This window comes from Synchiropus splendidus, chromosome 10 (genome assembly GCF_027744825.2).
Source record: "Synchiropus splendidus isolate RoL2022-P1 chromosome 10, RoL_Sspl_1.0, whole genome shotgun sequence".
Lineage (NCBI taxonomy): Eukaryota > Metazoa > Chordata > Actinopteri > Syngnathiformes > Callionymidae > Synchiropus > Synchiropus splendidus.
Window position 1 is genome coordinate 4539775 of NC_071343.1, and position 23376 is coordinate 4563150.

General features: G+C 42.8%; 1 protein-coding gene across 10 annotated transcripts; it reads left to right on the forward strand.

Annotated features, from left to right (window-relative positions):
* Positions 1–875: 875 nt before the first annotated feature.
* On the forward strand, positions 876–23226 carry col8a1a (collagen, type VIII, alpha 1a). Of its 10 annotated transcripts, none has more exons than XM_053877752.1 (10): positions 876–1129; positions 3007–3076; positions 3815–3944; positions 4096–5781; positions 5850–5976; positions 11530–11613; positions 14790–14889; positions 15151–15418; positions 20103–20403; positions 20488–23226. In XM_053877752.1, exons 9-10 carry the CDS (start codon positions 20112–20114, stop codon positions 22422–22424), a joined length of 2229 nt encoding a protein of 742 aa, XP_053733727.1. In that variant the 5' UTR covers positions 876–1129; positions 3007–3076; positions 3815–3944; positions 4096–5781; positions 5850–5976; positions 11530–11613; positions 14790–14889; positions 15151–15418; positions 20103–20111; the 3' UTR covers positions 22425–23226. The 10 variants fall into 10 exon arrangements, 9 of the variants coding, with proteins under 9 accessions (XP_053733727.1, XP_053733728.1, XP_053733731.1 ...); XM_053877753.1 differs by having other exon boundaries at positions 15284–15418; XM_053877756.1 differs by having other exon boundaries at positions 14790–14853; positions 15284–15418.
* Positions 23227–23376: the final 150 nt, after the last annotated feature.

Genomic DNA, 23376 nt, shown 5'->3' on the forward strand with positions numbered 1-23376 from the left:
TATCATGTTTCATCATCATATTAATAAAGAGATGCACAAAAATAACCCCCCTATTGATCCAACATATACACATGCTTGGCAACAATCTCGTGATGTGATGCATGTGTCAGCGTCGCCACGGCAACCGGAGGAAACAAACACAATTCTAGTCTGTGAGTAATGTGTCTGATGGCTGATCTTCTTTTCGGGTTCACTGCGAGTCTGAAACACACACGGTGTCTCTCTCTGTCCGTGAGGCCAAAAACCACTGTAACGTTCGGCACGGCAGCCAAAGACGCTGGACTTGTCCACTACCCTGTTTTCTCCTAAACACACCCCGAGCTTGCTCACTGCTTTATGTTCTCAGTCAGCTTTTATGACATGTTTGGAATAAAGGGAATTTCCAGCATTTTCCTGGAGGTGGTTCCACATATGATGAAGCTCAGGAGAAGTGATGATTAACTGTAATATCATAGTTTCCCCCACGAAATGCCCTGAGGTCAACAAGAACATCGTGACCGCTACTTTGACTTCTTGTGGGGTATGTGTGGAGGAAACGCTTGAGGTCGAATCTAAGAGACGACATCCGATCTTCAGCTCTGACTCCTCTAACTCTGACTCATGAGTCTCTGTACCGTGCATCAGCTACTGTCCTGTAAAACTCTTGCATATTCACTTCCATCCCTCCTTTATCCTCCATCTCTTTCTTGCGACCTTGAAAAATGACCATACAATTTAATTGATGCCTCCACATGTATTTTTTAAATTATAAATCCCAAGCATCTACTTCATATATTCATTTTTATCACACAGCCATGTTCCAGGTCAATGACAGTGGAGGTTTGTTTTTACCCCTACAGTACTACTGCAAAGTACCCGACAAGAACTAAGAGTCTCCGATTAGTGTCTTATTTTCTGACAGTTGGGACAGATTCCATTCATCGTCTTGTGACTCAAGCGCGCATCATTTATCGTTCAAGATCCTTCCCTCAGCACAGACGCTTGAATCTATAGTGTCGTTCTCCTCATGGCAGCAAGGGGACGCTATACCGGAAGTCAACGAGTTCGACAGCGACACGCGTAAATTAAACTTTAAACATATACTGTATATATGTATATATAACTTCGCCTGGAGGTTTACTGTGCGCAGGTAAAACACAAAGCCAAACGAGGTCGCTATAACGTCCATGCACACACCAGGAGCGTTTCTTGAAGGAGAGGCTGCTACTATAAGCTAATGTTAGCATCGGTGCTAAAAACAAACGCCGACTTAACATAGCGACACCATAAATGCACTGTTTACTCGGGCTGTAGTATATAAGTAACACAAGTGACGACTAGTCAATGCGCGTAATACGATTAACCGACTGTTAAAAGCATTTATTTCTCCTAAACTTTCTGAGCGCCGGTATTCTTCGACAGTGCAGGTTGGCGACACCAAGTGTGTAAAGACTTCAGCTGCAGCACGTCATTTTCCTGCGTGGAGTACATTGCTTTTAACCGTGTTTATTAACGTTACGACATGCATGTTTTTACAAGCCAGAGTCAGAAAAGCTTAATCCCAGGGGAAATGTTGTGCCTAACGTTACATGCTCCGTAAACAACAAACATACAGATATGAAATGTGAAACATGAAATTCTCATTTTTTTTAAACAGACAGTATATAACAGTTCATTTTAACAATTCTAAATCTTAGCAATTCCATTTTTATTTGTATGATGGTTGACCACATTCCCTCCTTTTCCTGCTTTTTGTCCCTTTTTCAATGATAGAGCTGTGTAGAATAAAAAAGAGATTGCAATAAAGTACAAATGAAAAGAACTGACTTAATTCCCTGACCAGGAGATTAATGCAGTTACACCACATACTATTTTGAGCTAAATATTCTGAATATACCTTCACCCCTGTAGACTGCTATTATTATTTTTGTTGATATTGCCGCGTATATACGAAGCTGAACTCCATGTTTATCCCCTCTCTTCATGGCTGAGTCAAATCCTCAACAGAAGCAGCACGGCTGTGTTGTGTTGTTGGTTGTGAATTATGTGATCAGCATTTCAGACAAACAATGTTTTTTGGCACTTGGAACCGTGTTCTGGAGACAGTTGGTGCTGGTGAACCAGTTAGTCAGATTTAGTCATCACATGCCTCAGTCGTGTCAGTACCTGCGCCTGACTCAGAGAACGGCCAAGAATCTGATGAGCACAGCAGAAATGTCTTTCTGTGTTTTTGTCTTCAGCTAAGTTTTTTGTTCAAATTCAGATTCTGTTTGGTCAGTACAAGGAGAAAACCTGCTCAGTCTCACTGTCCCGCTGCAGGAAAATGAAATGAGGAGCTCAGTCTGTATTGTTTAAGTTTCACTTCTTGTTTCAGTTGTTACTACTTACATTTGTTCAGGTCGTATTATTTCACTGTTCTGAATCGCTTCTGTATAGTATACAGATTTCTTTTTTAATTGAGAAGCTTTCTCAAAATATTCTTTAATTTTCTTTCAAGCACATTTCTATTTTTAATAACGTGGCCGCTTCCTCTAAAATCATGATTTAACTTTTCCAGATTTTCCTTCTTTTAAATATAAAATAATACACGTTTGTTTGCGTCTCCCTACATGAAATCAGTTTGACCCATAAGAATGAAAACGCAAAATGAAAAGCAACTAATTTTTCTGGAAACTCGAAATTATTTCAGCATATGTATACAGTGCCATCTACTGGTGTATATCTAGACTGCAAGCTGTCACTCAAACATTTCTTAACCCTAAAAAGCATCTTTTCTCCTGACTCTTGGTGATGCTTTCCATCACAAAATAACGACCATTATCTCATCAATTAACGGAAAATATTTCATTCAACCAGCCAGTAAATCAGAGTCATGTCTCGTGGTTGTAAGGTTTAGTCGTTCCGGAATTTCTGGAGACGTTTGATGTCTCGGCATGTAGTTGTGTTTGACCAGTCACCTCCGGAAGGTCAGTACTGTAACTAGAGGTGGGAAAGCTAAGTGTTCTTCTAACGCACTTGCCTTCAAAGGACCGATCGGACTGCGAAGAATTCAACCTGCAGGTCCCGCTGGTGACCAGAGGGGTCAAGAGTTGCCATGGTAACGTTCATGTTTGCATATGAGCTCCATCGTAAATCTTAATTATCATTTCAGACCAAGATGAGGATGGATTCTGACGCATGACAAGTGTGTTGCTTTGGAAGTTTTATTGGACACTACACTATACAGCAGCGTCAGTAGTGTATACTACACTCTACACTACTGACGCTGCTGCTGTCTCGAAGTGCCATCAATGGTTCTGTTGGCATCTGAGGTGGATGGCACTGTTATGTTGAAAGTGAATTAACTGAAAAGGCGTGTTGTGTCGGAACGCATTTATTCATTTTTGGCATGTTATACTTTCATAGTAAGTCTTATGGTTATGCACTCTTTATTACTACTACTCTACTCTACTTTTCCCCTTAAACTGATATTTTAAAAGAAATAAATTTCCCACATGGTAAATAACATCCTCTTTGTTAACCAAAAAAAATAATAATAATTTTGAAGAAATTAAACACAAAATGCACATAGTTATCTGATATTTTTGTTCATTGTATTCTATTACTAATTCAGTAAATATTGGAATTCAATTTAATTTAATTTTGTTATTGTATACCATTTCTTCAGAGTTTCTGAGCACATTTTGTATTGTTATATTTGTATTTTTACTGGTTTGTTTAGAATAATAAATACATTTTATTTTTGTTTGATTTGATTTTATTCTTTTTTTTACTTTTTCTTCTTCAAAGGATAATATCCATTTAGACTTTTTTTAATTGCCCACACCTGTTTCAGGCTGACTGAGGATCTCCTGTGCTAGATGATGAATGTGGTCGGAAACTGTTGGAGTCAAGAACCGAGTCCGCTTTGTTCGCTCAAATAAACACGTGCGACTCAGTGAGCCACTGGCTGTGTGGCGATCCAGGTTGGTGGTCTAAAATCATTCACCTCCGTGTGTGTTTACACCACAGCTCCCTCCTGCGGGACAGTCCACCCATGTACACACATGTCACATCACCTCACTGTCCGAAAACAAACCAAAATGATGTCAACAGGAACTGTCCCTTCTTTTACAGGAGACCAAATAATATGTGGCGACTTTGGAGCATGTGCTCATCTCTCTGCACCCAGCTCAACAGCATCAGGTAATGACCACTTCTTCACAGTAGTGACGGTTAGTTTGGCGCTGGATTAAAGTCCTGATGTGATGACATCATAACACCTCTCTCTCACGCCTGTCTTTAACTGCTCCTGACCTCTGATTGTACCCTGACATTTATTGTCCCAGAAGACAAACTGTCTTTGTGATAACAGTGTCTTTTTATGGCAGAAATGCTGAAGAATGTCCAGTTGCTCACGGTGCGGAGCATCTCTATCTGCACGCACAAACCTCCCTGTGTGCTCAGCAAACACTTTAAATTGTTTAAACATAAACAGTCCCATGTAGCGCGGATGAAGCCAGGAGAGATAAGGGAGCAGAGTCATTCCAACACTGGCACTGTATCACAGAAAACTGCAGAGAAATGGATCTCTTGAAGAAGTTTGTGGAAGCACCAGGACGAGTGGGCCCTTCAAGACCTTTGACCCTTTCTCTTAACGCGGTGTTTGCTCGGTTAAGGAGGAATGTTAGCGCTCACACACATTACTACACACACACTTTACTCACCGCACATCAACAATGTAACTGATAATATGTTCATTCATGACGTGCGAGCGGTTGGTGGGTGGGATTCCCTACAATATGGTGGAATCCGTCTCAAGGTGAGGTGGATAATGGAACTAATGGGGCACTTTCATCTTCATTTCGATGAAGCTGTTCCATTCCCTCGACACACTCAACCTCTAGAAACAGGAATGTGATGGTGACTGACAGGGACGTTCACAGTTAGCACCCGAGTGGTGCTGGAGCCCCAGCTCTGCAGGGCAAAAGGGCCCTTTCTGGAGCCCATTATTATTATTATTGTTTTGATTTTGATTGCTTGTTAAAAGGCACACAATGGCTTTGTTGTATAGTTTGATATTTTGAACTGGCTCATGGTAAAATGCTCTATATCTACAAGACACAAAGCGGCATATAGTCGCACACAGAGGTGTGAAAAATTTTGCCATATCTCTGCCACAATAGACGCAGTAAAATTGAATATTTTAGTCACAAACCGACCAATAACAATATTGATGTTTTTTGTGATGGGTGCCATTTTTTATGGCTTGAGCTCCAGCACTCCAATATGTACGTGCACTGGCCTGCTGACTGACTTGTCACTCTTGCAAACCTGCTACAATAGAAAATGTTTGCTGATTTTCATCCATAATATTGAGATGAACTAAATGCAGTTTATTTTGATTGTTGGGGGGAAACGGAGTCCACGAGTTCCTTTCCGGGAAAGTGCATCTTAAGAAGTTCCCTGACACCTCCACCATTTCTTATAGTTAACCTCAACTGGCTTGTTCTCTGTGCACTGCTGATCTCTACAAGAAAACTTCACAGCAACTGTTCTTCTCATGAAGATTGAGATCATTCAATGTGGACAGAAGATCCACGTCAGGAGTAATGTGCCAAAGCAGGTGCATGGACTGATGGAGCAAGGTCCCGGGGCTGGGTGAAGGAGGTAACAAAGAAGGACCAGGGACACATGTAAGAACCTCCTAGCTACCTTCTCTATGGTGCACTTGTCGGGCCATCTGCAAGACACTGGCAACTATGGCATCTATAAGGCTCTCCAACAGTGTGACTTCAGATGAAGGACTGTGAAGGTTGACAGGTAGCCAAACTTTTTAGCCTACTTTTTTCAATTTTATCTGACTATTAAGTTGTGTAATCTGTTGCCAGGTCCTGGGTTCGAAACTCGTGTTCTGGTGGATTGGAGTGTGCCTTCCCTTGTGTCCCGAGAACCATGGCTTCACAGGTGATGGACCCGATTCATCCAGTCTCGTCACATTAGAACCACATTTATCCAGTAAGTACTTTTTACTACAGAAGTACCAAGTCAATAGAACCAGCATGATTCTATTCTTGGATTTAAAACCACCTGGTTGAGAGTCATGTTTTCGTACATATGTATAGATTTTTTCGAACCGCGAGCCACGTTCTCGCTGTCTAGTTGTCAGTAACGGTCGGGCCAAAGTTCCCGTCCTCACTCCTCATGTAGCTCCTGTGTATTTTCTCTGTCACTCCATCTGACACGCTGTTATTGATGAGTCCACATGTTCCTTAGGAAGTCCAAACCCTCCACGAACGATCATTCACATAATTACTAGGTTTTCCCGCCGGCTTTATGTTTTGGTGGGGCCACAGATGTTTCGCCGTTTATTGAGGAAGTACATTGGACGGGTGTGGGTCAGAATAAATAAACAGCCACATCTATACTCGTCTCAGGATCAAGGGTCAACTTGTAGGAGGTCTGAACACTCGCCGTCTCTGTGCTGCTGCGGACATGTGTGTCTGGATGTTTATGTCGCTTACAGAAGCTTGTATATGTGAAATGTTTTATTACTGTTTCCCATAAATGATGACCCGACCTGCAGCGATTTAGTCACGTGATGTCTGAAACTGTTGCGTGAATACAGTCAAGTAAAGTGAACATGATTTCTATAGGGATCTCACACTAGGCCTGCTGGGATTGTGGCCCATGTAGTAACGGCCTCCGAACCATAGGCTGCAGTTCCGCTGTAGCGTTTTCCTGCTCACCTTTCACACTGCACGAAAATCCCAGATCATCGCAGTAATAAGAAGGAAAGACGGTGGGAAGGGAGCTTCTCAGTAAAGTATGAGACCTGGGATTTTCGGCAGTGTGAAGGAGTCCAAATGCCTCTTGGAAGGCGGGTCGGCCCATGTTTAAAAACATTGAAAGAAAATGTGCGTGTTTTCTGTGTTAAAATGGTAACTGATTCATCCAGAAAAAAATGAAATGAGCCAATAGATGGTGAAATAGAACACTGAAGTAGGTCAAGTAGGTGCAGTCCAGAGCAGAGATGGGCAGTTAAATTTCCTAATTCTTTCGAGTTCGATGGAAGCAAGGACGCTAAGAAGTGTAAATATCGCACGAACCCTATAAAAAATCATTTTACATGCATCTTATTTGAATATAAATCATAATAAAACTATGGACCAAACTTTGAGGATAAAAAGGCAATTTATTTCAAAATATAATTTGAATTATCTTTCAATGAATTTTGAGGAAAATACTCAAATGATGCAAAGTAGAAACAAAAATTTAGTCATGAATGTCTTGTATTTACTGTTGAACTAGTACCAGCTAAAACCGGATAAAAAAGTGTCAGTAAATATCAGTTGTATAGTTTTAGTCTGATCCCACGAGGGCCGCAAAAACACATGTAAAGGGCCGCATATGTATTGCTGAAAGAAGTAGCAGTAGATTCATCCATTTCGTAAAACCACTTGGAAAGCAGGAAGCTGACTGATGTTGAGGCGCAACCTGGTGACATGGTGAGCCAGCGATGTCGATGTGGAATCAAATTGCGTCCATTGAAGTCATTATTGATAACGTATGCCAAACATGTCTCACAGCAGCCGGAGAGATGTCTTGTCTCCATATGCCACAGTCCAGCATGTTGACTGTTTGTCTCGGGTCAACACTGAGTCGTGTGAGCATTCCACAAATACTAACACCTCTCTGCAGAATACTCTACCCACAATGCCCTTCAGCATCCATCTTTATGGTCATATGCTTCATTCAACCACCGAAATTGGCTTTTTACGAACAGACGATTTGCACAAGAAGATACAGAAATGTTGCAATCGCGGTGAAGAATTTTGAGGGATTACCATGGTGACCACAAAAATACCAGGTTCTGTTACTCTGTGGTTACTTTGGGTGAAAACATGAAAAATAGAAGTTCCTTAGGACATGTTTTTGTACGGCAATAAAAGCTGTTTTTCAACAAAATTCTATGCTCTATTCTCTTATTAGAATATAGAAATATAAACAATTTCTCAGGGAATATTTGTTGTTATTTCTTTTTGCTTGTTTTTTGCCTGTATTAACAACAATGACAGTAACTCAAACAGTCATTCAAAGAATTCCTAAACGGCTCAAATTCTCAAGTGTTCAGAAATTGAATAAATGATATGATAATTTTACACTTTGAACTAACACACATTAAAATTCTTAGACAAATAGCACCATTTTATGAGTAAAGTTTTCCTATTATTGTGCAGGTGGTGAGTAGATTGAGCTGTTTCAGAGGTTCAAATCCCCTTACATCAGGCGTATCCACCGTCAGGCCTCTGGCCCTCGGTTGAATATCTTAGAGCCCATTCTATTAAAAAAAGAATATTAAAACAAAAAGTAGAGACAGTCATTTTCAAATTCTGATGTAACTCCTGCTCTTTGAAGCAGGAGCTGCTAAGTGGCGACGTCTGCCGAGATGTGGCTTAGTATCCAGTTGCTCTGTTCTAACTCGGCCTGCATTTGATTGATGATGCAGCAGCCACTTGTTTGACAGCTAACATGTTGCACAGCGGCTCATGGTGTCTCCATATCTGCTGCTCACCTCATGACCCCCAGCAAATGTGTGTCTGCCAGTGAATCAAACCGCTGTCTTCAGACGCCATGTCTCTGTCTGACATGAATCTGTTTTACAAGTCTGAGCGCAGGAGTCAGACTCGAGGCCTGCTGCGGACACGAGGGGGGTTCCGTACATACGTGTGATATAGGTGTTTTGGATTATCCCGTAGGTGAGAGTTTACATTCCTTTACTAACTTCCTCAAAATAATAAAACCTCAACACGCAGGTCACACACGTGCAGAAACATGTCAGAGCTATAGTTCAACTTTTTCCTCAAAAACAGACGTCAGCGCTGACGCTGTATGCCAAACTCGTGTTTATGCTTCGCTAGAGATGTTATTCACTCGATCAATGTCAATAAATGTTTCAAAGTCATCTGCTGAAGTGGCTTTTCTTTTCAGGAAATATTGGGCTGGATTTTACACCCCTGTTCTTTATGACTCGTAGACATATTTCCAGCTAATCTGACTTGAATAATTGCTACATTAAAAGCAGAAAAGTATAAGTACAGTAAAACAAACTTGTGAGAAGAACATATCAATTCTAGCTTAGAGTAAAAGTATTCAGCACTTTGTCAGGTCTTAGATGCTAATGTGTAAAGGTACGTTCACACCAAATGTGACGGATCCACAGGTTAAGGGCCCATTTCCGCTCCCTTTACGTATGAAAATCTACCCGTCCATTTCAAACAATGTTACCGTCACTAATACACTAATACATTGCTGTTGCTGTTCACCAATACATCCACCAGGGGGAGCAGCCTAGAGTCAAAAGTTTATGACAACAACAAACTCCAAAACAGACAGTGAAAGTATTGATAATTTACCTCTTGCACAAAAGAGGAAACAGAGGCAGTGTTGTAGGAGGCGGTGGTCTGTGAGGCGTTAAAAATATTGCCACTGGAGGACGGAGAATTTCCGCCATTGTTATGTGTTCTTCATGTCTCATTAGAGCTACGTAAAGGTAGTAACAGCAACACTGTTGGTACCGCTCTGTTTGGTCTGTATCTGTAAGCGTTGTGGAAACATGCAGAAATATGGACGAAACACGAGGCTACGTCCGCATCCGGATCCGTACGTAACGTTGATCAAAAATGGGCCTTAAGTCAGTGCAGAGGAATGAACTTAGTTATGTAACCATATGGGGCGACAGGGTCGCGACATTTGTAGCGTCAAACGCGGAGGTTTGAACAGCTAAACTCCGGCACCAAGTCATGGGCGCAGTAACCAACCAGATTTATGTAAACATACGCAGAATGGCACGATTCAACAAGAAAATGAAGTTGGTGAAAAACGTCTCTTGAAAGTTTTGCTCTGTTTTTTTTACTTGTTTTTATCGCTGGATGCTTCTGCGGCGATGTCATCGTGAGATGTCCTGGATGAGACCTTTAGAATGTTGCTGAATGATGCAAGGGATTGTGGGTGATTTGCATGTGACTGTGCTCATGTGCGCCTCCCGGGTCCCGGCTGCAACACTGATGTGTGAATACTTGTCTAAGCAGCAGCTGTGAGCGGGGGAGTCGGCAGCCAGGCCACCATGAACCGTTAGACTGTGTATTACAGTCAAATACTACTTCAGACATCATTAGCTCGGAGCAATCGTTGTATATCTGGATACCCATTTGTTAGACAGCAACTTTGTGTCGCTCATATGAGAAACGTTCTGCTTGCTGCTGCGCTCATGAAGATTCAACAAGATCCTTCCAGCTTTTGGCTGCTGCTCAGAGGTCAGGGGCAGCTGGACAGTGTAAACCCTGGCGCCTCATGTAGACCTGAGCAGAACGCCGAAGATGAATGATATTTGCTGCTTCTGATTCCAGTTTTCGTTGTTGGTATTCCATTCGATTAGATGTCCTTTGTTAGTCCTACAGTGGGATAATTCGACAATCCTTTAGTACATTTTAAAAGGTATTTAAATTGGTACTGCGAACTAATTTGTTTAACTTTTTTAAGTTTTATTCATCTGTTTTAATGTTCGTACTAAAGGTCCTCTTTTTCCATGTCTTTGTCTCTGCTTTTCCTTATATTTAAATTACAGTGTAATTACAATGTTATTATTACATTTTTTCAAAAACAACCTTTTTATATGGGACTATATCTTCTTCCATCGTGATTTATGTTGGAAAAAAATAGCTTGACGGTCCCACCATCACTGCCTAATGTCTTCTCTCTGGAGATTTACATGCTGAACTGTCGTCTGTGGCGAGGCCTCCTCCCCGTCAGAACACCTTTTCATGAACACTCTCACTCCCGAGGCGATGGCCATCAAGTGGACGTTTGTGTCCCAAGGTGACGCAGAAGTCAGCCTTCCATGTTGCATGTTGACAGATTAGGCTTTCAACTGAATCTCATGAGTCTGCTCCCGGTGCATTTCCTGACACCATAGGCAGCGGCACATGAAAAAGAAAGGTCAAGGTATGGGTGCAGCGTTAGGGTGGGGCGCCTTAGGTCCGCCACCGTTGGCTAAAACTTCACGTCACTTGGTAAATATATTTCATGTGACTTGAGCTTGACTGATGGTGCCAACGGAAAACCAGCTCATGGTCACATAATGAGTAAAGTGAGTCCTCATCCTAACAACATCAAGAAATGTGGATGGAGTGGAAACATTTGATTCAATTTAGAGACCTAGTACGCGGAATTCAACTTTGGACACCAGAATCACGCCATGATAGTCCATATTTTTGGGCCCAAGGAGTGAGAAGGTGCTGTGATAGTCGGCCTTGTTCTTGAATTTAGTGGGCATTGTTGAGAGAAAGTGACTTCTGAAAGTTGCTTCTGTCTCTCTTGTATCTGGTGGCGTGGAATCACTAAAAGTTTAGCAGAGATGACAAGGTCATCCAGAGATAGGTGTCCATGCTCTCAGTCTTTAACCTCGCTTTTAGGTCAGTGAGGGAGGTCATTGTTCGTTTTCAGTAGAGATACACAGTTGCCTAAAGGGGCCAACGTACCTAAGATTTTCTCATTTTTTGTGTCTGTCAGAGACCCGACACATGAAGACATAAAGCTTGCTCACTACTCATCCAGAAGCGTGTCCTCCAAGCCTGAAATCCCGCAAGATCACAGGTGATGAAACGAAATACAAATATCACCACAAGAAGTTGAAAGAAAAATCATAGTCACTAAATGACTGGGACTCGTCTCCACCTGTGGAACTTGATTCGCCACACAGACTTATGAAGAGCCGATTTACTTCTAATGATTGAAAAGAGCTTTGTTTATTACAGAGATACGCATCCAGCTCTTCCCACACAAAAAGATATATGCTCGTATATCAAAATAATCGGCCTCTGACAATTTTCAGAACCGATATATCGGCAGGGATTCACTCCCCACAACCCAGACAATAAGGATTCTCTCATTGGATAATCTTGGAAGAGCTACGATCTGGGGTTTACCATCATTGGTCAGGAAGGATGGAAATCGCTACAAAACCAACGCCATTATGGTTATATGCGAGCGGCTTTTGATGCAGGCCAACTGCAAGATTTGTTAGGAGCAGATACTTCAAGTTTTCCCTCCAATTCAAACATGCAGATCGAGTGCTAAATAGCCTGCCTATATCAGGAGCTCATATTAGCAGGTCACATTCCACCCATTCAGCTTCTTACACGCGAGGTGACTTGGACACATTCAGATGTTTGTCCTGTGTTTGCCCTGCAAATTCCAAGATTGCCTCATGGCAAAGAGGGAGAGAGGCAGGAATGTGAAAGCCCCACAAACTCTGATGTCGTAAACTCATTTGAAAATGTGACGTGGGACTCTGGCACGGCAACTCCCAAAACATTCGAGTCATTTTCACAGTGGGTTGCCGTGGCGACGACCCAATTGAGTTGACTTTATGACTGTAAAATGTAAACATCATTTAAAATCGCATGGAACGTTCATTGGAAAGATGGTGGGTGGTCTGTCGGATCATTCTGGACTCATAAATTGGAGATGTTTTTTTGAAGACCCATGTTTTCCTGTTCACACTGACACATTTGTTTGTGCTGATTTTCTCTCGTTGTCTGAGCGGGTGGTTGTCTGACATTATGTTCCATGTGATGCACCACTTAATCCCACTAAGACATTAAATGGAAATATTCCCTCACGAAGACACCCACCTGGCTTTCTTCTACCCATTTATTTCTCTGTCATATTTAGTTCTCAACAGACAACAGGCCCTTGTTTTGATGGAGCTTTTCAAAGGAACCATCTCCAGTAGCAGTAGAGACAGTTCAGAAAAGCCAAGGGATATATTTCAGTTTCTTGTCCATATGATGAACTTTGTGGCTTCCAGCGTATCCCTTTCCCGTCCAATTTGGAATACATTTTAATATTTAATCTTTGACTTTTCAGTCGCACTTGTCATTCCCCTCCAGCATCAGTGAACTTCTGACCACTCCGTCTTGCTGGAGACTCAAATTGCAAAACTTCATTGAGCATTTGCCGCTGAGGAGCCTTGACTTTCTGAGCCTCAACGCGTCTGGCGGCACTTGTATCTGTATATGTTGAACATATTCTTGCAAATCGATGACCCCTTGCTCGGCCGTGTCATGTGACCCGGCAGCAGGTGCCGGTCCTGCGGCGAGAAGCCGTCGTTAGACCCAATGAGGCTTCATTAATGAAACAGGAAGAGAAGTAAAGCACCAGGACAAACACACACTAGTCATTACCCACTGGCCATCGTGTACCTTTCACGCCACAACTCAAAGTGTGTGTTTGTGTGTCAGTGTTTGTATGACTGTTGGTGCATTTACTGCATCTCGATGACTTCTGTATTCGAGTGGGTTGCTGTGGCGGAATACAAGCCTTTATAAAGTCAGCTACTAAAATAGATGGCGACGACTAACGTCCGAGTCTTGTGACAGAGAGGGGGAGTCAATATCATGAACTTATGTTTCGAGTTTGGAGCTAATCAGACTGAGATGACACTTGACTGTTGGAGATGGAACAGGCCTTCCACCCTTTTACACTAGTGTGTCACTTCTAAACCACATTCAGTCATTGGCTCTCCCTAACACGCACGCTTGAAGCCACCCCAAACCACAACACACTGCCTGGCTCTGTTCTCAATCACCCAAGTGAAGGAAATAACAGGCAACCATAGTGGAGGTGTATTATAGGCAGTCCGGACAGTAAATACTGACTAGTGGACATGTCAGAGTTACTGCGCTGCCAAGCTCAGGTGTCAAACCTGCCCTGGAAACTCTCTGTCGTCACCTGCAGACAAAGACGCTCTGAGGAAATGGCTATTTTTAGTTTGCATCAGTGGCCACCTTTTTACGTTGTTGGAACGAGAAGCGCTTATTTGTGTTCATCAAAAAGCCTCTAAAAGTTGGAAAAAGTCCCCAGAAATTAAGATTTTTTTTTTCTTCTCATGAACTCCAGCCGTACTCCATAATCTGAAACCGTAAATAGAGTCCTTAAATGCCATAAAATAGTCGTGCTTATGTGAAATAGCAAAGAAAAACGTGTAAAACGTGAAAAATATGTAAGAGTAATATGCTACAGATTGACTTCTTTATTGGTTAATTTTCCGAGTGACTTCCTTCCTGCTAAAACCATCGAACCGTAGGCCCATATTTGGTGCTGTCAACAGATTACATTTTTAATCTCAATTAATCACACGAAAACAGAGTTAACTCGCGATTAATGGCAAATGATTCACACATTTTGTGTCAGTTCTGAATGTAATCTAAAGGATGTTATCCACCCCAGAATGCCTTCCTCATGCAAACATTTGTTTACCCCAACAACCCAACATAACAAATACTGTCAACAACATTCTTTTGAATAATCTCAGAGGCTCTTCAACATGCTACCCGCACAACACTGGTGGCCTGGGGTTGATAGCATCTTCCTTTTATCAACATTTAGAATCAAAGTGTGTGATGAATTTGCAGTTGATCTTGAGTTGACTCACCTTTAGTGCGATGACTTGAGATTAAAAAAATGTTATCTATTGACTGCCGTACCTATTTTTTGAGTCATGGTCGAGCCATAGATTAGATTCAGTTGTGTGTAACATTTGATTCATGCCCTGCTGCTAATGAGCCGTTGTAATAACTATCATACATCAATCATCTAAGAAATTAAGCAACAGTTTAGAACACTGGACGGAAGCCAGGAACTGATTCCTTCCACGTAGCAAGTGCTTCTGTGGTTTAGGACTGTGAGAGGAAACTTAAGTTCTCTAAGTGAATTAAAAGTGTCGGTATAAACTCATAACTCTCTTGTTGTGTCGCTCTCTTTCGAAGGTGAATAGATAAGGGATTCACTCAGAAGGTTGAAGACCTGACAGTCTCTCTGCTCCTGGTTCAGGTTTGGCGACGTTTAAAGTTCATCCAGTTGTTCACAGTGAGTCCGTCTGCCTGTACTTGTGTGTATATGCAGGGGATGCGACTATGTACAGCGCTAACGGATGGTGGAGATGGTCTTGATGCATTTGAGGTCAATAAAGAAAGTAAAAGTAGGCACATAAACACACAAAGGCAGGAGGAGTTTAAAGACCTGCCATTGCCACCTCAGAACCTCTCTGTCAAACACCGCCAGCAGTAACACAAATACAGCTTTTAGTTTGTTTCTTATTGGATGTTAAAATGTTCCCCAATCTTTCAGGTGCCGACTCAGCAGGGAGGTGAAATGAACTGTGTCAAGCCCCTCTTTCTCCCTCTCTCTCTCTCTCTCTCCATGCCCCCCATCACTCGCTCTCCCACCCTCATTTGTGGCTCCACCCTGTGACAAATATAAGCTGTGTCCACAAGGTGGGCATCTACTATGAGCACAAATCCCAGGGTTCCCCTCCGCGTGGTCCAGTGTCCGCCTGCTATTCTTTCTGTCTGTCTGCCTGCAGTGACTATTTCCCCATAATCGGACTCACGTGAAGGTAAGCATCTCCTCATTGACAATCACGTTACGTCCCGCGCATTTCTTTCTTTTAGCCGCGGAATTTTATGTGAAATTCAGGAGTAAGGGCTGCGCGGTTCTCCATCTGCAGTGTGTCAAGCTTAGTGCACATGTGTGAGGATGCAAAAATCTCAAGCCAAGCTGCGAGAATGTGAGGAGGGAAGAGCAGCAGTTGGGTGAGATGAGACTGGAGAGCAAACACTGTGGCAGCTGGAGCTGGACCGACTTTCCAAGAATCTCACTCTGACCTGGACTTTTTTAGATATTGTGTGATGTCACGTTCACTTCCTACAGCATGAGCTTTCCGTGATGTTTAGTGGAAACACATCGCCGGGTTTTTGCTTGTTATCACGGGGTAGAATGGAAATTGATTTGATTGATAAAAACGCCTTTTTACTTCAGAGTGAAATCTCTACTTTTAAGGACAGTTTGGCCCTGACATCAGTTTCTAAGGGACATTGAAAGTGGGGGTCAAAGTTTGAACTGCGGTGCTATAATTTGATTGGTTGGATTATTTATACACACTGGGCCAATAGTTTAGTGACATCACATCAACGCAACATGCAGGTGACTTATTGATCATTACAACTCTGCGAGTTTGTCGGAATTTTATGTGATGCTTTGATCCACATCAGTCCTGTTTTGAGCAGTCAGTGAAAGAGCTGTGTGTATGTTGGTTTGTCCTTCTTAGTGCTGAGTCGTGGGAGAACATCTTGATCTTGAATTGACAAATCCTTCACCAGCACCTGAGACCGTGACCCAGACTTGATCACGACTCGGGTCCACTCATTTTTACTCGCCGTCACCCTCTGACCTCCGCAGCCCGCCAGGTCACCTGGTGGCTCCAGGTCACTGTTTTCAAAGGGAGCGGAGGAACACCGACAGATAGAAGGAGGGGTCAGAACAGACAGCTCTCTGTTCATGCTAAGACAGAGGAAGGAAGGCAGACAGTCAGAGGTTGTCTGAGGGAAGATGACAAATGTGTCTGGGAGGAAGGATTCTAGGGAGGGTGAGACAGTGCTTTGCCTCACTCTGTGAAGCAAAGCACCTGACAATGGTATTACAGGAATCATTGAGTGCTATATATAAGTATAAATACCGAATTGGAACCTCTCAGGCACTACTATATCACCTGATCATTATTATTATTATTTTTTTTTTTTTTATTATTATTATTTTAATATATTGGCCAAAATGGGGAAAATAAATATAGCAATATTTCATTCAATGAGTGATAATTTACTGCCTGTACTTGTGATTTAATGCGACAGAAACTAACGATAATGAGGCCGTAGAGTTCAGCACGGTGGCGCCAGAGTGACGCTCCATTTGCGGTAGTACTGTATTGTTACAACGACATCCAGTGGTGAAGTTACGTGACTGTCAGTCTCCGCATTTGCTGCTGTCACTGTCTCTTCTTCGCTCACAGGCTTTTAAAATAACGCGTTTGTTTAAGCTTACTGTAGTGGAGCTGTGACACCTCGTGGCGATATGAATAACTGCACTTGTATTTTCCCACCCAACACCATTGCATTGAAACAGGCAGCCGTTATAAGTCGTGTACTAATGTCTCCTTTGCTTATGTTTTCATGAGACCTGTGCTACAGATGTGGTCTTCAGGGCGAGTGATGCTTCAGCTGCATGTAGACTGTTCAGTCTGAGCAAGCATGAGCCTTTCAAACAGATGAGAGTTACACCACTGCTTACTTTTGTCAAAAAAGATGAACACCACAGGGTCAGGGGTCAAATAGAGCGACATACAGGACGGTTTGCTTTTGAACACACCTTGGTCTTCAGGTACGCGCCGCATGTAAATACAGATGTTGGACTAAATTAAATTTAATGGCACTTCCTTTGTAGAAAATGTGTTGCAGGCTGCTGCTTTAACTCCAAGATGAAGTTGACACACGTGACCCCAGTGATGAATCAAAGTCAGCTGTGAAGCTTCTGTGTGAGGCGATGTTATTAATGACAGAGGCAGGTGTAGGACATCTGAGCAATGCTTCATTACAAATATCTTTTTGTTAATACCGTTGGTCAATTGCTTCTTTGAATTGCTCCTGACCTCTACATTGAGGTTGAAATTATTAGTTTTGAGATTAACGTGAGGAAATATATGAAATATTGTTCTTTTGATTGTTTTATTTTGTTGTTTTATGTTATATATATATATAAATATATATATACATCAGTGATCAGGGAAAGTCAGAAGCCGGGTATGACATTCAGTTTTAAAGTTTTCCAAGATATGGTTATAAATAAATGAGTAAATACATACACATTTTAAAATTAAAATGAATAAATAGGAGGTTTTAAGGTTTTGCCCGAGATGAGATAAAACGACGATAAAAGTGACTTTCTTTTGTTTAATAAACCATTTTTATTTGTCAATGAATGTATTTTAGTAATATTCTACAATATTGTACAATTTTTGGTCGGAAAACATAAAGCAATTATTAAATATTAAAGATGAAAATATGTTTTAAAAAGTGTATAAAATATGAAAAAGTATGTTAAATTATGGGTTAAATACTTCATTTTATTCTTAAGTAAATGTACTTAATTCATTTAATAATAATAATTTCAGTCATATTTAAGTTATTGTTATTATTATTTAAGTTATATATTATTAAGTCATTTAAGTCTATCATGTGAAACATAGCCTACAAATTTGTTTTGATTGAACTAAATAAAGATATGTCATTCGTAAATGTGCCCTTTTATGAATGAATATTGATTTATTTGTCCACTCCTGTTTGTTTGTTTTCCGCCTTTTCCCTACATTTTTATTGCATTCTTTGGTCCTGATTCAGTACATGGATTGATGATGTGGCAGTTTGACTTGGGATTCAAGGTTAATTTCGAGTCACTAGAAATCATGTTGTAGGAAAGTGTGAAGTGCGTCTGGGTCATCTGTTAATAATGACGGACTCAGGAAGGCGAGAAGTTGAAAGTACAGATGAAAACATTGACCAGTAAATGTGACGTCGCAGCTGTGACTTCATGTCTGCTCCCTTCTGTAAATACAAAAGCAATTTTGCTAAAAGCGCAGCTTTGTTTGAGTCCTGTGCTTAGAAAAACACTCGTGACTGAAAAATTATTATGTCTTGAACGTGACTCCGCTCGCCTGGGAGGCCGCACTTGCCTTCTATTGAGTGTTTGAGAAAAGCAAAGCAAGTGAGGACAGCAGGGCGTTTCCACGCTGCAAGGTTACCATAGCAACCGTGTGGCGCTGCTGGCTGACACCGAACAGACCCCTGTTGTTTAGCCACGCTGATTGCAGGACGTGAGTTTTGTCTGAATATTTCCAGCCCTTTAGAACATCTACACAAAAAATGAGAACACAGTGAGGGTCACATGCACACGAACATGTAAATACCAACACCAGGCCGGGACCTTCCTGAACAGCTCGGCTCTGTCAGTTCACGAGTGCGGACATGGAATTCATTCAAGTGAAAAATAAGTATTTAGCATTCAGTACGTTGTTTTGATTATTGAAAGACGTGACTGCAAAATAAACACGAAAACAGTGCAAATATAAAAGATATACTTGAAAATAGTTAAAATAAAGTGTAAATGCCTACTAAGTGTATCTATCTATCTATCTATCTATCCATCTATCCATCGATCTATCTATCTATCTATCTATCTATCTATCTATCTATCTATCTATCTATCTATCTATCTATCTATCTATCTATCTATCTATCTATCTATCTATCTATCTATCTATCTATCTATCCATCTATCTATTCTACATGGTACACAAAGCATTTTCTTTCAGTACTGTCTTTTTTTTATAATAAATAAACATATACATTAATGATAAAATACTGTAGATAATATTAATAATAAAACAAGACACTGTTTAAATATGTTAATTTTCTGCATTAGCCATGGCGCTGTCACCTCATGCATTATGATCCGTAAATTAAGTTTTTGTCCTTCATAAATACTGTTGTTGTTGTTTTTCTGTGTAAAAATACACAGATGCAAAGTTAGTATTAGCAAACAAACACAGTCTGCCCCGTACACTAAAATAGATTTCTGCTCTTGTTTGGGAACCGAAGTGACGTTCCGTCCGCCCCTGAGGCGCGTCTGGCCGGTGTCACCATAGAAACTGGACCGGTTCCCTTCAAAGAGCTGCTCTCTACAGATGAGACAGTCGCACACTCTCGTCAAAATCGCCAGTCAGCTGAGAAAAGGTCAAAGAACCAAAGTGCAAGCGATGGAGGAGACAGTAATGATGCGATTCAGTAATAAGAAACTGGACTCCAGGGATGGAATGAACGTGAGGGGAGGTTCACGTTTGGACGTATAGAGGCCTGAAATCAGTTTGACATTGTTCAAGACAATATTTTCATGTTTTACAGAGGTGCAATGTTGCCTTATTTTTAAGTTTCAACTCAGCAATATAGAGATTCTCCTTAGAATTGCAACCTAATCTCCTGAACACATTTACATCCTGAGTGACATAAATGTTAAAATGAAAATTTCCTATACCCTCCAGCCCCTGCTGGACTGAGTTGTGCCCCATCACACAACTGGTGCTCGACTTTCCTCCATACTATCGTCTGAAAAGTGTGTGATATCGGTGCCGGCTATATGATAAAACAAAGCCTTCAGCGGATATTGACTTATTCCTTGCGCTGTCATCCCCACAGGCCGTGGCCATGCCTCCCCTCCCTGCCCCCGTCCTCCTGACCCTGCTGCAACTTGCAGCACTAGCGTATGTCACCGCCGGGGCCTACTACAGACACAAGCCCCTCCCTCAACAGTACCAGCCCATGCAGCAGCACCACATGGGCATGGGGCAAGAGAGCTTCCCTCAGCAACAGTATCTCGGAAACGAGATGCCCTTCATGCAGTACCCCCACTACAGGAAGGATCTGCCTCAAATGCCTATGCTCAAGGGCAAAGAAAACGGACGTAAAGGGGCCAGTTACAAAGGTGGACAAGACAAAGGTGAGGAAGTCGAATAGTGCTATTCCTTGTTTTAATAGTGGTTTAACATTGAGTGACAAACTGGTTTTGCTCAACTGGATGCAGGTCAGACAATTCCAAGTGGAGCCGAAGGAGTTCCTCAGGGAGAGCCAGGTCCAGCCGGACCTCCAGGACCAGAAGGGCCTCAGGGACCTCCTGGCACTCCAGGAATTGGACAGGCAGGACCAGTGGGGCCACAAGGGCCTCCCGGTCCACCAGGTGAGACTGGAGTGGGCAAGTTAGGTTTGCCAGGACCACCAGGAATTCCAGGGGAAGATGGAGACATTGGGCCACAAGGTGAAATGGGCCCCACAGGTGAGGCCGGTCCTGCTGGGCAACCAGGCCCTCAAGGACCACCAGGGCCACCTGGCTTGCCGGGAATTGGGAAAACAGGTGTGCAGGGCCTGCCAGGACAGCCAGGAGCTAAAGGAGAACCAGGCCACAAAGGTCTACCTGGGCTGCCTGGCTTACCTGGACCAAAAGGAGATAAAGGAATAGGCCAGCCAGGTCAACCAGGTCACAAAGGCCTTCCAGGACTGCCAGGACCTGCTGGCCCAAGAGGACTACCTGGCTTTGGAAAGCCTGGACTGAATGGTATGCAAGGTCCAAAAGGACCACCAGGTGAAAAGGGCCACCCTGGACTCAGAGGACCTCCAGGTCTACCTGGTGAAGGAGGAAAGCCAGGACCACCAGGTTTACCAGGCCAAGGCAAGAATGGTGCAAATGGTTTGCCCGGTCAAGCAGGTACACCAGGAAGTAAAGGTCACCCTGGACCACCAGGATTGCCAGGAAAGCCTGGACTGCCTGGATTTGGTAAGCCTGGACTTCCAGGTCCTAAAGGTGATAAAGGTATGGGTGGGCAACCTGGAGGTCCTGGACCAAAGGGTGATAAAGGTCATGGAGGGCTACCTGGAAGTATTGGACCACCTGGCCCTAACGGGCCACCTGGTGCAGTTGGTCCGATCGGTCCACCTGGTGAAATAGGGACTCCTGGCCCAAAAGGAGATTGTGGAGAAGGTGGACCCAAAGGACTTGATGGTGTACAGGGTGAACCTGGTCCAACTGGGCTACCTGGAAAAGATGGTATGCCTGGAGAGCGTGGTGATGCTGGGCCAAGAGGTCCTCCTGGTCCAAATGGCGCCAAAGGTGATGATGGACATAAAGGCCTTCCTGGACCTCCTGGCCCAGCTGGACCAACCGGGCCTAAGGGAGACAATGGCGCACCCGGCGAATTAGGGCCTCAAGGTCCAAAAGGAATTCCTGGAATTGACGGCGTAGCAGGTCCTATTGGCCCCCCTGGTCTACCTGGTCCAAAAGGAGATAGTGGACCTGCTGGACCCCCAGGTGTTGCTGCTGAAGGAAGTCCTGGTCTCCCTGGTCCTGTAGGACCCCCTGGAAAAGAAGGTCCTGCAGGACCAGCTGGGCAAAACGGTGTTCCAGGCCCTCCAGGGCCCCCTGGCCCACCTGGAGCACCTGGTCCTTCGCCAGACATGGCTGGTGTTCTCTCTGAGATGGGTCCTGGTCTGGACGGTGTGAAAGCTGGTGGTTACGGCAAGAAAGGCAAATATGCAGGAAACGGAGCTGAAGTCATGGGTGCTAATGGTCTGGAGATGCCTGCCTTCACCGCAGTAGCCACGACTCCGTTCCCGCCAGTGGGCACGCCGGTGGTGCTCGAGAAGCTGCTGTACAACGGTCGCCAAAACTACAACCCCCAAACCGGAATTTTTACCTGCGACATGCCTGGCATTTACTACTTTTCCTATCACGTCAACTGCAAAGGAGCAAACGTTTGGGTGGCTCTGATGAGGAACGATGAGCCGGTGATGTACACGTACGACGAGTACACCAATGGTTTCCTGGATCAGGCATCAGGAAGTGCAGTTTTACCTCTCCAAACTGGCGACACCGTTTACATTCAACTGCCGTCAGACCAAGCCGCTGGACTCTATGCCGGGCAGTACGTTCACTCCTCGTTCTCTGGGTTTCTACTGTATCCAATGTAAGCGTGACTTCATGAAGCTGATGCGAGCTGATACAAAGAGTGTCGGGAAGATAAGGTCAGAATGAATAAATGCAATAATGTGTGTCAGGTGATGTCGGGAGTCTGTTTAGATACATTGTTCAACTATGTACAGCTATAAACGCGTGCAGTTATTTTGCACATTTGATAAAATCACCTCTGCAGTATTAGAAAATTATAAGTATTTTGATGCTGATATTGTAAAGAATATGACGCGCAACATTTCCCGCACAAACTGGCAGCTACCTCACGTGGCAAAGAATGTGAACGAAAAGCAGACACCAGAACAGTTTGGGAGGCAATGTATATTTTATTTCTAGTGTACATAAAGCTTTTATCACCATGAGGAGAATGTAAAATTGCAATAACACCCCTCCGTGTTTTTGTTGTTATGTTGTATGTTTGTACAGAAGGCAAATGGGAAAGTGGTCATTGTGTTGTGTCGCTGTTGTCATCGTGTCGTCTGTATCACCGCAGGTCGCACGGTGGGAAACTAGCAAAGTGACAAATCGACAAATATAAACGCACATATCAGGAAGATCATACACATCATGTGAATGTAAACTATATCTCTTGAGGTCTTCAGCGGAGCGCGCTGGAAACGTTGCGTCGGGATGGAATGGTAATAAGCTAATTATTATGATGGATCTATGGAAGTGAGAAAGCTCTAACAGACGATGGTTTGTGAGGCCGGATGGAATAAACATTGTTGGAGTCTTAGGAAAGTGCCTAGTAAATATGACGTTTCAGTTATTTATTTTTTTTGACTGTCATAACAACGTACATGAAGGTTTGATGTTTTAATGTTTCACGATTGTTCATTGCTGTTTTTCTAAATAAAATTTGAAGAAGAGAATTGTTTGCTTCTTTTGTATTGAATTGAAAAAAATGGCTTAAATCTTGTTTTTATTATTGTTGTCATTATTATTATTACA